We start from the raw sequence: 14775 nt of genomic DNA, 5'->3' as shown, positions 1-14775 counted from the left end.
CCTTTAGTTCTTGGTTCTCTGAACCTTTCTTATTTGTGTCTCTCCAACCTTGGTTCTTTTTGCAAACATATGGACACTTTCTATTACGTCAGCAACCCACCCTCTTTAACCCTTACTTTTTCACAATCCGGAGAACCCCATTCTAAGAACACGGTTTCATTTTGATTGTCAGATGGAATTAACAGCTCTAACTACTGAGAAGTTACAAAGTTGAGGTATCAGCTTTTCTGCTTGGAAGTACAAAATGTATTTTTTCCCTGTTTGAGTTTTTATAATGACAAAACAGAAGGGAAAATAACCAGTCAGAATGGTTACTGCTCATCTAAGTCAAGATGAGGTGAGTGGGCCCCCTCCAATGTAGGTCAGAATATCTGTTAGGAAGTGCTTATGATGTAAAAAGATTGGGAATAACAGCAAATAAATCCATCGTGGTATGTTGGGTTAATATTGTTGTCAAGCCCCACGGATATTGGGAATGTTCTGAGCAGGGCAGTGCCATGATCAAAGCAGTGTGTCAGGAGTTTTAATCTGCAGATTGCAGGAAGCCTTAGTCCTTGGCACCAGCCCTTATTGGGTTCCTGGTCATTGGTTGTGGGAGTGACAGAAAGAAGCAAGGCCACTTGAGAAGCTATTTTCATGCCCCAGGGATCAGGAAGTATGAAGCTGAGAGGGGGAATGGTGACGGGGATAATAACAGGGACAGATTCCTGAGAAGTCCTGGGGAAGTAATTGACAAGATTGGCAAACTGACTGAATGTAAGTGGGAAGGAAGTAAAAGGCCATAGTGGTTTTGTCAGGAGAAAGATGGGTTTTATCCAGATGAATATACTTAGTCTGGTGATGTGAGGCCCTACCTACCTTGAGTATGTGGATTTTGCGACTCATCTTTGTGCAAATGGTAGTTGAAACCATGAGAATTGACAGAAAGCAAAAGAGGACTGAGTGCACTGTCTTGGGCAATGCTGAGGTAAAGGGTGAGGGGTGGCTGGGTGGCTAGCAGAAACAGAGGAAGGAGTGAACTTCAGAATCAAGGGAATTGATTATCCGTCACATTCTAATAAAAAACCAAGGAGGAGGAAAGCCAAGAGACAGAATTGTTTTGCAGGTGGAGAATTCTTAGCGCTGATGATGGGATTGGGTTTATATAGGGAAGTTGAGGTTGTAGGGCTTAAGTACCTTAACGAATCTCCTTTATTGCCTTAATTGACTTAATTTCATGTAGTATTTCATTATGCTTAGAAGATTAACTTGCAATTATCATTTTATAATTACATTTTTAAAGGGGGAAAAGAATTTTATGGCCAGAGGTGATTTTGGCAAGGAGAGGGCAGTTACGATTTATTCAGAGCACATACATTTTATTTTTCATGGTTGAACAATTTTTTGTTTATTAATCTAGCCATTATTTGCTTTAATTGAAGCATTTTGAATAACATAAAATAAACTATTTCTTGAAGATGAATAGAATGTCTCATAGCTGACATGTTGAGAAATCCATTTGTTTATTTTACAAATGTTGAACTTCTCATGAATATTTCAAGGACTATATGTGTATAATTTAGTATCTAAAAATAAGACATATAAATAACCATAATATATGGCAAACAAGTACAGTAAGAGAAGGATAAAGTGCTATGGTAATTCAGAGGGAGAAATTATTTCCAAAGCAGAGATGACAAGGGTAGGGTGTTCCAGGTAGAAGGAACCCTGAGCTAGATGCAGGGTTGGGGTCTTTCGGGAACTTGGGGTGTTTTTGTTTGACTGAAATGTCTGTGAGCCCATGCAGGGTGTGGTATGGGGAGGTGCTTAAAGGAAAGTTAGAGGAGCCAGAAAAGGTAGGTTGGAGCCAGAGCTTAGGAGATGGCAAGAATGTGAACTTTATTTGGAAGCAGCAGAGAACCATTAGCATTTTTGAACAAGAAATGATGTCACATAGCTGATGCTTTAGAAAAATGAGTTGTATTTCTGTTATTTAAAGTTTTTAACAATAAACATGTACTTATGTCATTAGCAAAAAAAGAAAAAAAAATAAAGATGTATCTAATATCTCTATATCTCTGTTTAGGTTGGATTAGAAAGTAACAAAATAAAACCAGGTGCAAGCCTATAATCCCAGCCACTTGGGAGACTGAAGCAGGAGGGTTGCAGGTTCAAGGCCAGCCTTGGCAACTTAGTGAGACCCTGTCTTAAAATAAAAATTAAGAAAAGGGCTGAGGATGTGGCTTAGTGGTAAAGCACCCCTGGGTTCAATCCCGGTAGGGGAATGTCGGGGGGAAGGTGAGAAAATAGAGATAGGGAAACCAATGAAGAGGTTTAGGTAGTGCTTATTTAAGTGAGCAAATACAATCTCTGATGTCTGCAGTTTTGAAAAAGTAGTTAAACTATATTAAGAAGTACATTATTTAATTGGCTAAGGTTCTTTTAAGTTTTTGGCTTAAGTAGAAAGGGGAGAATTAAGGTCATTGGGATGTCTTGCAAAAATCTAAGGCAAAAATATTGGTGGACCCCAAAAATATTTAGAATCAGGAGCCACAAAGCTATTGGTAAACCTCCCTTCCTTGTTTTATCCATTCGGTTTCTCAGGGTATTCATGCAGTTCTTTTTACTTTTTGTTTGTAAACTTTATCTCACTAATCTAAGCCAAAGTTGGAAAATGACCTTCCTCATCTCCAGTGTTCCAGTCACCAGAACAGAGGGAGGGAGGGAGAGTGAGCAAAAGAATAAGAGAAGGACAAAGACAAGGGGAGAGATTGATTCTTATTCATGGTTTCAGGTTCTCAGGAATAGGACTTTGATTTCATTGTGCTCAAAGATGAACTTATTTTTACCATTTTATAGCTAGTACCAATCACCCAGGCCAGGAGAGTGTCAGTACACTGTGGGAATTTACTTCTCTGGATCAGAGGGTTAGTTAAAAGAGAGGTCATTTAAGTTCAGAAATTCCAAAGGGTGTTCACTACAATTATGCACTATAAATTTTTTACCATTGTTCAATATATTGACTGAAAAAAGACTATATTTTAGAGAAGTTATATGAAAATTGTTTAGGAATTTAAGTTGAACTTTAACAAAACCATTTACCCTTGTAGAAGCATGAGGTATGTAGACTGAGGCGAGAATGCTAGAGTCTTGGAAATATTCTGTATTTTGATCTGGACAGTGTTCTGAAGGTTTATGTGTATGTTAAAATTCATCAAGATGTATGTATTTGATACATGTAAGCAGTACCTCAGTTTAAAACAGAATCTAGGTGAAGGTGACCCTTTGATTATCCGTTTTGTTTTTCATAGATGTTCATCTGTCACATAATTGAGTGTCTTAGAAATGAAAATATGACATTTTTAATACATGATATAAAACATTAATGTTTGGTTTACCTTTTTTCCTTGATTTAGGAGCTGTGACTGATGAGAATTAAAGGCCATGGATGAAGATGGACTTGAATTACAACCACAGGAACCAAACTCATTTTTTGATGCAACAGGTATAACTATATGTTTTGTTCCACTTTGTATCTACCACATTTATAGTTGGTTTTCATGTGGATGAATTGCTAGGACTCTCACGTTGATATTCCCACTTAAGTATTTTGTTAATAATGTCAGGATCTACAAATGTGAAAGTGAGCACATTATTATTCTCTTCAAAAACTTGGCTCCGTCACAACCGGCTCACATACTCTTGTCAATATAGGTTGCGCATCCCTAACGTAAAAATTCAAAATGCTTCAAAATCCAAAAGTTTTTGAGTGTCAACTTGAAGCCACAAGTAGAAAAGTCCATACCTGACTTTATGTAATAGGTTGCAGTCAAAATACAGGCACACTAAAAATATTGTATAAGATTACCTTCAGTCTATGAGTGTAAGGTGTATATGAAACAAGTGAATTTCGTGGTTAGTCTTTGGTTCCATCCCCCAAGATAACTCATTTTGTATGTGTGACTTTTTCAATATCTGTAAAAAATATGAAATACTTCTGGTTCTAAGCATTTTGGATAAGGGATACTCAACTTGTAACAATAGCAATATCAAAACCTTAGTGTTATCTTCAGTTATTCTCCTCTTGCTCAGTTATCCCACTGAGTTCTGTTGGTTGTCCCTGTGAAAATGTTCCTTGTTTACATCTCCTCTTCATTCTAGTCTGTTATATAGACAGGCTCTATCATCTCATTCTTAGTTTGCAATAACTTTTGCACTGTCTTTCTTACCCTAAGTCTTATTTATCTAGCCCACTGATTAGAGTACCCATCATAACAGTGGATCAAGTAATTTCTTTGTTCTCCATTATCCAGCAGATAAAGTATAAACCCAAGGTTCTCTACATCCTGACCCTGTCCTACTTTCATAATGTTCTGTCTCAAAAGTTCCCAAAAAGAGCATTCTGGCTCAGGAAGATGGTCTTAGTTCTCTCTCTAAGTGTACAAGGAAAAATTATATTCATGAAATTCTAAAAATGGAGAAAAAAGTTTCATTATTTTGGAGTATCCATTGTTCTAATTATGTAACATTGAAAAGTGATTAATTATAGTTGGTTTTATAATATAACATGGTTTTACATCACACTAGCCTAGCTATCCTTATAAGTAAAATGTTAATGAGTTTACCATTAGACTTGAAATGATCAGATTACAGGAAATTAAAGAAATAACAATTAACTATCAGAAAATTAAATATTAGTGACTTTCAATTTTTGAATTTTCTTTAACTCTAGTGGGGGGAGGGTGTATGTTTTTCTTAATAACTTGAAATAGACTTTGATATTTGATAAATTTCAGTTTGATTGCAATAAATGCCAAATTTATAATTCTTCATTGGAACAAGAAGTATAATTAATGTGTGCTTGAAAGAAAGACCAAGCTCTTTGGAGAAAAAAACACAGTATTTGTTTGCTTAATTTTGCCACAAGCAAACCTGGGTTGTGGACTGAGTAGTAGATTGAATTAACACTTAAGGTATTTGTTTATCTTTGAGCAAGTCACTTAATCTGCCAGGGCCTCCGTTTTCAAATGTCGTAATAATAATGAAACCTCTCATTACAGTTTTTCAGACTACTTCCCATACATTCCCATTTGATCATCACCACAGTCCTGTGAGGTATGCATGGCAGATACTACTGTCCTCATTTTACTGATGAGGAAACTGAAACTCAGAGGTTAAATGACTTGCCCAAGGTCACAAAACTATTAAGTGTATAATCCTCCTCTCTGATTTAGATTTTGTAACCAGTGCCACTAAATGCATTTCTCTTCATGTCTGCCAAATGGAGATTACAGTGATTTATCACTTGATGTTGAAGATATTGAAAACAAATGAGTATGAAACATTTTGTATTTCTATAGAAAATGAAGTTGAACATATTTTTGATTTCTAGAAATAATTAAAATGGATATTAACTGACTTTTTAAAGACTTTCTATACTTTTTAGTATTCTTTGGCTTTTGCTTATTTGTGTTTGTTGACAAAGCCATATGTTTATCTGATGACCTGGCCAGTGACACAGAGTCATTGAGGCACCTGCTTAGACTCAGGCTGGTCTGAGTCTCAACCAGAAGTACTAATAGCTTTTTGGTAAGACTTGTATAAAACTTTCTTTGCTTTCCTCTGGACCAACAGTCATGATACTGGTTTTTGTTTCATTTTGTTTTATATTTTTGGTAAGGATGTATAATTTCTATTCTCATTTATGGCATTCATTTGGAGTAATATTTACTGAGCACCATATGCTGTGCAAACAACTGTGTGATCTTGGTTAAGTCATTTAATCTCACTGGGCTACAACTGATTCAATCCTCTACTTTGATTCCTTAACTGTAAAATGGACAAGATTAAGATTTCCTATATTGTGAGGAACTGCCTTGGGGGTTGGGGTCCTGGGGCAGGAAGGAGGCTAGCTGGAGGTGGAGTACCCTGGTGAAGTTGGGGTAAGACCACTCTAACTACCCTCATCCTGCACTGCCCCAGTGCAGCTCTGCTTTTTGTTCTTTATCTATCCACAGAGATAGATATCCTTGACAATTGTCTTTCCTCCTAAACTGTGACTTTGTATCCCTATTTTGATTCATGCCCTGATCCTTTTGTGTCATATTCAGAGATTGATATCTAATTTTCCATAGTCATTGATAGAGGATGTTGGTGGTCTGATAGAGGATGTTAGGATGTAAAGGAAGAAAGGGGAAAAATGGAAATAAAAGAAACACATGGGAGAGATGGAAAGAAGATAAAATATGAGTTGAAGAGGGGGAGATGGAGCAAGGAGGAAAAAAAATTAAAGAACACATATACTGGAGGAAAATCATATATTCACCACCTGAAGTGACATTACATATTTTTTAATAATCATTCCTTAAGTAATTACAAATATGAGTTTAATTTTATTAGAGAATCTAGAATTTTACTTTCCCAAATGTACTTCTGTGACTGCCACAACTGCTTTGTTTTCCTAGTGTTTATCTGTTGATTTCAGATAAATGTATAAAATTCATTGTGTTAAAAGTATTTTTCCAATATGATTAAAAAATAGATTCCCTTTTTATTTCTTTAGTCTATCTTAATGTTTGAGAAAACTGAGGAGCTAGTCTGTTGTCCTGGTAGGAATAAAGTAACATTTACTCAGTTGTGATAGTCACACACTCTGACCTTGAAATTCGTCATTTTATTTATTTTTTAAGGAGCTGATGCAACACACATGGATGGTGATCAAATTGTTGTGGAAGTACAAGAAACTGTTTTTGTGTCAGATGTTGTGGATTCAGACATAACTGTGCATAACTTTGTTCCTGATGACCCTGACTCAGTTGTAATTCAAGATGTTATTGAGGACGTTGTTATAGAAGATGTTCAATGCCCAGATATCATGGAAGAAGCAGATGTATCTGAAACTGTCATCATTCCCGAGCAAGTGCTGGACTCAGATGTAACTGAAGAAGTTTCCTTAGCACATTGCACAGTTCCAGATGATGTTTTAGCTTCTGATATTACTTCAGCCTCAATGTCTATGCCAGAACACGTCTTGACAAGTGAATCTATACACGTGTCTGACGTTGGGCATGTTGAACATGTGGTTCATGATAGCGTAGTAGAAGCAGAAATCGTCACTGATCCTCTGACCACCGATGTAGTTTCAGAAGAAGTATTGGTAGCAGACTGTGCCTCTGAAGCAGTCATAGATGCCAATGGGATCCCTGTGGACCAGCAAGATGATGACAAAAGCAACTGTGAGGACTACCTTATGATTTCCTGTAAGTCTTGGGGTATGGTGATTGTCAGAGATGTTTTCGAAGGCTGCTTTTCCTAACTTAGATCTGGGATCTGGGGTGAGATTTCTCTTAACTTTCATGTCTATAAAATTAAAATAAATCTCATAGACCTACCTGCATTATTGTGTTAGTTTGGAGTCTATAAGATTACTCAGGATTTCTTCAGTCTAGAAGGACACAGGTTGAATGGAACTGAACTTTGTGAAATCATGTAGGATATGATTAGAGTGTTACCAGCTTCTATTAGAGTTAGGAGCCCTCGTGAAACTTATAAGGAGTTCAACTTGGAAAAATGCATTACCAGACTACTTATATTCTTTTATGCTGATAGGTACAGGAAATAAACCATTGGTTAGAGAAAGCCAGAAATACGCACTTAAGCTCTTGGATGCGCAGAATTGCTAATGTAATACTTAATGTACTTACTCTAATTATGTGTAAAATACTGTATATATAACAGCATGGGAAAGAACTCTGCCATAGTACTGAAATATGATTCTGAAACAAGTATTGTGGATTCTTATTAGGTTATTGAAAAAAAGCAAGGTGTTTTTGGAACATACATTGAAATATTTTATTTGGCATCCAGTGGAATTCTTTGGAATTAATTAGCATTTATCTTATTATTTTTATTTTGAGACAGGGTCTTGTTTAGTCACTTAGGGCCTCACTAAGTTGCTGAAACTGGCCTCAAACTTGACAATCCTCCTGCCTCAGCTTCCTGAACCACTGGGATTACAGGCGTATACCACCACACTTGGCCAAAGATATTTCTTTTATGATGTTTTTTAACTTAAAACCTTTATTAACTTCAGAAGTTTAGAACTGATGAGGGTTTTATGGTAAGTGTGTAGTGGAACTATGACCTGATTTCATCTGTGATGGGAGAATGCTGAGGTGCCATTATTAGCAGTCAACTTTAATACGTGTCATAATATGTTGAGAGATGTATCTCTGAATTACTGTTAGATTTATTCAACAGTCGGAAAGTCAAAGAACAAAAACAGGTATCCAAATACTCTCTTCACTTTAAAGATTTCAGTAAGCGTGGATCTAAGAGCCTAATCAACAACTTTTATAATATCTTTAGTGTCCATCTTGGCAGATATTTTTCCCTTTGAAGGTCTCATTTAAAGTGAAGATGAAGCAGTCCTCATTCTTTATAGCATCAAGGTAGTATATGTAGACATAAATGCACATTGTTCCAAAGAGCCAGCCACCTTTGAGGTCCAGGTGACCTCTTTAGTCTTTGCAGACTAGATGTTGCTTCTGAATTGATTTTGTATTTCTTGAGGACAGGAACCGCCCACTGTATCTTAGCTGCTATGTATTTTCCCCATCAGACCACATGCATATTAGAAGTGAAATAGATATTTGTTGAAAAAATGAATATATGAATGTTACAGCTGAAGTCCTGTGGTCATCTCGTCTCAGCTTTTAGCAATACATTTCTTCCCTACCAGTAGCTATTGGCTCTTACTTGATTCTGGTCAGGCTAGATAATGGTGGTTCTGCTTCATGGCCCTTAAGAGTTTTCTGGCTGGCTGTGAGGTGGAGTATTTGAGTGGTCCACTTGTTACTCAGGTTGCTTCTTAGTTTTTTTTCAATATGAGGCAGCTGCCAGATTGTCCCTAATCTCTTTGCAAGTGGCCTTCAGCCACCTGGAGTTTCACTTTGCAGCTGGATAGTCAAGATGCCATTTTGTGAAACATCAGTTTGTGCAACAGGGAAAGCTGGAGAAGATCTGGTGATGATGAGTCGGATAATACCTTTGAACAGTGGCAGGCAACACAATATTCTATGGGTACCTCTGATATTAACATGATCAATAAGATATCAATCTTTAGGCCTTATTGACATCTCCTATGTTTTTTAAATTAATACAGCTATGTAGAAGAGAGGTAGGAGTTTATTCCTTTCTAAACCTAGATTCAACTTAAGTGTTAAAAATTTTGATACTAGCTTTATCTAGATGTAATTTACATACCATACAGTTCACTCTTTTAACAGTTATTTTTAGTATATTCACAAAATTATACAACTGTCAGCACCTTCAGTTTTAGAAATTTAGCTATCATTCCCATCAACTCTTTCTGTCCTCTCCCCACCCAAGCAACCACTAACCTACTTTTTGTCTTGTTAGATTTTCCTATTCTGAATATTTTATTTAAATAGAATGCTGTGGCCCAGTGAGGGGGGATGCACACCTGTAATCCCAGTGACTCGGGAGGCTGAGGCAGGAGGATCACAAGTTTAAGGCCAACCTGAGCAACTTAGGAAGACCCTATCTCAAAATAAATAAATAAAAAGGTCTGGGAGTATAGCCAGTGTGGTTAAAGTGCCTCTGAGTTCAGTCCCCAGTACCAAAAAACCAAAAAAACAAAAAACCGCAAACCAAAATATAAGTGCTATAATCTGTGATCTTTTGAGATTGGCTTCTTTTGCTTAGCATGATGTTTTCAAGGTTCATCTGTGTTATAGCATGAACTTCATTCTTTTTATTACAGAATAATGCTCCATTGTGTGAATATATCACATATTAGTTCATCAATTGACAGACGTGTGTTGTTTCCACTTTTTGGGCATTTTGAACATTTGGTACTGTGTGTGTGTGTGTGTGTGTGGTGCTGGGAATTGAATTCAGGGCCTCACGCATGCTAGGCAAGTGCTTTACTGTTGAGCTACATCTCCAGCCCCTGTGTACATTTCTTTTGGGTGTTTTATGAGGGTGGAATTTTAGGTATTTTATGGGAGTTGAATCGGTAGAATTAAGTCACTATCAAACCGTTTCCCAAAGTGGCCATGCAATTTTACTTTCTTACCAGCAGTATATGGAGGTTCTAGTTACTTCACATCCTATACAGCATTTGGTACTTTTGTTTTTGATCATAGCCATCTTAGTGGATATGAAGTGGTATCTCGTTGTGGTTTGGATAAGCATTTTCCTGATGACCAGTGGTGTTGAACATCTTTTCATGTGCTTACTGGCCATTTTGTATATTTTTGAAAAAACATTTATGCAGATCCTTTGACTGTTTTTGAATTGTTATTGGTCTTTTTATTATTGAGTTGAAAAGTTCTTTATGTATGCTAGCTATAAGGCCCTTACAAGAGGTAAGGGAAATAGTTTTTCCCATTCTGTCAATTGCCTCCACTTTTTGGATAGTGCCCTTTTATGTACAAAAGTTTAAAATTTTGGTGGAGTTCAGTTTCTATTTTTTGTTGCTGATGCTTTGGTGACACATTTAAGAGATTGCTGTCTAATCCAAGGTTATAAAGATTTATACCTGTGTTTCCTGTGAGTTTTTATAGTTTAAGCTCTTAATTTGGCCTCACATCCATTTTGAGTTTTTTTTATATATGGTGTGAGATAAGGATCTAACTTCATTCTTTGGCATGTGAATATTCAGTTGTCCCAGCGCCATTTGCTGAAAAGACCATTCTTTCCTTATTGGATGTTCTTGGCACTCTTGTTGAAAATCAATTCACTGTAAATGCAAGGGTTTATTTTTGGAATTTTGATTCTGTTCCATTGATTTATATGCCTGCCCTTTTCAGAACTGCTTGAATAGAAGGACAGATTTGCTGTTGGCCCACAGTAAGAGTCTATTCCTAAAAAAGGGGAAAAAAGAAAAAGAGTCTACTCCTAAGACCCACAGGGACGTCTGTCTGTGACATCTCCTGTCTGTCCCTTATGATTTTTTTGTGACCTAGTTCCCATGGAAACAGCCTATCAAGAAGAAAAAATGAGGTGGGCTATCAGAAGTAGTCAATAAGTGTCCTGTTCTCTGCAGTGCCAGTGGTGCTGCAGTGGTGCTCCCAGGAAGCAGCATAACAAGAGTTCAGGTCCTGGAGTCAGGCTGCCTGTGTTCAAGTCTTAGCTCCACCATTTACTTGGCTGTGTAGCCTTGTGCAAGTTACTCAACCTCTCCGTGCTTCACTTTCTCTCCTGTAAACTGGAGATGATGATAATACCTACCTTTGGGAGGATTAACTGAGGTAAAGCATGTAGTTCTTAGAATAGTGCATTATAAATGTTTGCTTCTAAAATACACATTAGCTGGTTTTCCCAATGGCTCAACTCTTGGCCAAAGAATATGAAATTTTGACTCCTTCCCACCCAGACTAACAGCAGGATTAAATTGTAGCCTACTGAGAAGGAGATTCTTAGGTGATGCGGACATATCATGACTAAAATGTATCTTAATCTGTTTCCTGTAATTTTTACATTGGACAGTACTAAGATTAAGACATACTGCCAGGAGTGGGTAGCGAATTTGCAAAATTTTACTAATTTAAATATTAAAGTCCAGCCCAAAATACATAATTCAGTTTAAAAAGGTTTAGTAAAATTAATTACTTTTAGCAACATAATTGGTTCTTAAGAAAACAAAGGTGCTTGGGTATTGTGTGCTGGTATGTAGTAACAACAAAGGAAAGAACTCATCTGCATCTGAAGCCTGGAATCCTCCTGCCAATGATGGAAAAAACACTTGGCCAGATGGTTTCTATTCTAATGTAAATCTATAGGATGCTTCATTCTGATACAGTTTTTGATAAATTTTATGTTTTCACTTATTTAAAGCAGTTTTGAAATAGATGAAGAACACTTACAGTAAATAATTTAAGCATAGAACCTTTTAAATTTAGCATAAGATGCTAATTTAAAAATTAGCACCATTTAAAAAATGTTGGTCATAAAATTTGAAACTTTACTGTGTTTAGACATAAATTTAATAAAACCTTTGATTAAACTGTGGAGTAATGTAACTATATCCACTCCATCTTATTGTTTTTGTGTTTTAAGTTAAAATAGTATTCAAAACACTATTTCCTAGAATACACAACAGCTTATATAAAAACTGAATATTGATAAGTCAGTAGATTGGTTCTTAACTAGCTCCTGTTAAACGTTTTTTGTCTGTAGCATATGTAATTTGAATTACTGTTACCAGGAAGAGCTGAGGTGCTCATGTATGCAGGATGCTTTCAGATCATCAGCCCCATCTTCTGTTGACCTTTGAGTCACTTGGCAGTGAGAACAAAAGACTGAAAGCAGTTGGTTTGTTAAGAAAAAGCCCTCTTCTGGTGAGGAAAAATGTTTAGAATTTATTTTTAATTTTTAAAAATCTAATCCTTTTTTTTTGATCCCAGAAAGATTATTGTGTTGGAGATTTGTAACAAATTGATAACCCTAAAAATAGTTAATAACCTTCAATGATATCTGTGTGCCAGAATTTAATACATATTATTTTTCTCAACCTTTTGATGGTATTACAATTGTTTGGCAGATTGAGCAACTGAGGTTCAGTTTCAGTAACTTATTCAGGGATATGCATCCAGGTAGCGTTAAGGGAGGATTTGAAATCAAGTGTATTTTATTCCAAAGTGTCCGCTCTCTTAATGTCTTTGGTTGTGTCTGTTTGTATGTATGTGTGTTAATACTACAGAGCAGTAGAGTTTGGGATAAATAGTGTTTATTGGTAGATGGGGTAAGTAGAATTCTACTGATTACTAAAAATTACAATGTGATCGAATTTTAGCAACATCAGGAAATTGAGGGGACCTTAAACACTCATTTTAGTAGAAGGCACCCAGGTAAGCCTATGATCCCTATTCTACCCCCCCCCCCAAAAAAAAAGTGTTAATTTTTTTCAAATTTGTGTTTGAGAAAAACGAATCATATAAACTGTATTATTTTTACTCTCGCCCATGTTTACTTTTCTAGTACCTTCATTCATTCAAAAACATTTATTGATCAACGAACTCCACAATGAACTGTGGACCTCACTAGATGTTAGAGAAAAACAGTGAAGTCCCTGGCTTTTAAAGAGTTCATAGTCTTGGGAAGATAGAAACAGGCAGTTACTGTTGAGTATAAAAAGGTATATAAATAGATGTACTGAGTATTTTGGAAGAGCTAATGGAGGAAAGGTGGAACATTTTTGTTATACTAGAGTGAGATAAATGCTACAAAATTGTTATAAACCAAAGTTATGTGGAAGCACAGTTGAAGATGTGGTTAAATTTATTTCTTCTCTGTTCTCATCAATTTCTCTCCTTCCTGTATTACTTTGAAGTAAATTCCAAGTCATTTCTTTCATAAATATTTCAGTATTTATTTATCAAAGACAAGGACTTTTTGAAAAAACCATGTCATTATCACAACCTTAAAAAATAAATAGTTTGGGATGAACTCAATTCAAAGGATGAATGAAATGTTCAGTAGGTGACTGAGGAAAGAGAAAAGGCAGGGATATGTGAAAACTCATTGAGTATTCAGAGACTTATTCTTTGGGGTGCAAATAATGGCTTTGGTGAGGCAGATAGAAGAAATGGTAAAAAATAAAATTGGCAAAATGGGCAGGGCCCAAAACATAAAGACCCTTGAATACACTAAGAAGCCTGCTTTACCTTTTCCATGTGAGGAGTTATTAAAGGGTTTTAAGCAGTTTACTAATAACATGCTTAGATTTATAGTTTAGAAAGGTAATGGCAATGTCGAAATGAGAAACAAAAGCACAATTGGGGAGGTTATTTAGTCCAGGTAAGGAACAGATGGTAATAGTTTGAAATAAGGTTTATCAATCTCTATTGAGTTTGGCAGAACCTAATTCATAACATATTTAGGAAGTAGAATTTGGATTGAATTGGTGAAGAGGGAGTTTTTGAAGCTCACTCCCTAGTTTCTGGCTTTGTGCAGCTGAGTAGATGGCAAAACTATTACCAGAAAAGGAGCTTATTTGGACATGCTAAAGATCTCTGCAGGGTTGCTGCATACACTTATTCACTGTACAACTGCAGTATAAATGGATACCTGCACGTGGAGTATGTGGTGGTCCTGGCCATCCACTTTAGGTGTTTTGGCGCAGTTGGTCTGAGGTTAACTTCTGATTAAGTATGACCTTAGTCAGAGTAGACCTCCAGTAATCTGTATTTTAGGGACTAAATGAATATATAGAGTTTAAACCCCTATGTTTAATGCATTAACTCTGAAAATCAACAAATCTAAAAGTTAATTGATTCTTGGGGCCATTGGCACAGCAGAAATAGTAGAATATTCCTTTGTTCTGTGGTTTAATTATTGGATGTGTGTGGTAAAGCACAGAATAAAATTTTGAAATTTAAAAAATATGTATCAAAATGGGAATATTTCTGAAATGTGAGGAAAGCCTTAAACTAAGGATATTTTAGAGAGTTTGTGTTGAACATCTATTTATATTTTATTATTACAATTTTTAGTTAACAAATAAAAGTTGTATACATCTGTGATATAAAACAGGATGTTTTGAAATATGTTTACATTGTTGAATGGCTAAATTGAGGTAATTAACATGCATTTACCTCACTTTTTTGTGTGTGGTGGGAACACTTAAAATCTATGTACTTTCTTAGTGGTTTTCAAGTATGTAGTACATTATTATTACTATTATCACCTTGAACATCTCTTTTAAAGTTTGCTCTGATAAAATTTGAAGAGGTTTGTTACTTCATTGAAAATTATTGTGTAGGCACTATG

General features: G+C 36.0%; 1 protein-coding gene across 8 annotated transcripts in view; it reads left to right on the top strand.

Moving 5' to 3' along the window:
* Zfx (zinc finger protein X-linked) overlaps positions 1-14775 on the top strand; it is a 49872-nt gene that overhangs the window by 17040 nt on the left and 18057 nt on the right. For 7 of the 8 annotated variants that reach the window (XM_047536478.1, XM_047536483.1, XM_047536475.1 and 4 more), the window contains 2 exons: positions 3396-3484; positions 6669-7238. In XM_047536478.1, the coding sequence (XP_047392434.1) occupies positions 3424-3484; positions 6669-7238 (631 nt within the window). In that variant the 5' untranslated portion in view covers positions 3396-3423. Of the gene's footprint in view, positions 1-3395; positions 3485-5039; positions 5095-6668; positions 7239-14775 lie in introns of those variants that run through there. The other variant, XM_047536482.1, reaches the window with a different exon arrangement.

This window comes from Sciurus carolinensis, chromosome X (assembly GCF_902686445.1).
Source record: "Sciurus carolinensis chromosome X, mSciCar1.2, whole genome shotgun sequence".
NCBI lineage: Eukaryota > Metazoa > Chordata > Mammalia > Rodentia > Sciuridae > Sciurus > Sciurus carolinensis.
The sequence above is the reverse complement of the archived record's forward strand: the minus strand, read 5'-3'. Positions and strand labels throughout refer to the sequence as shown.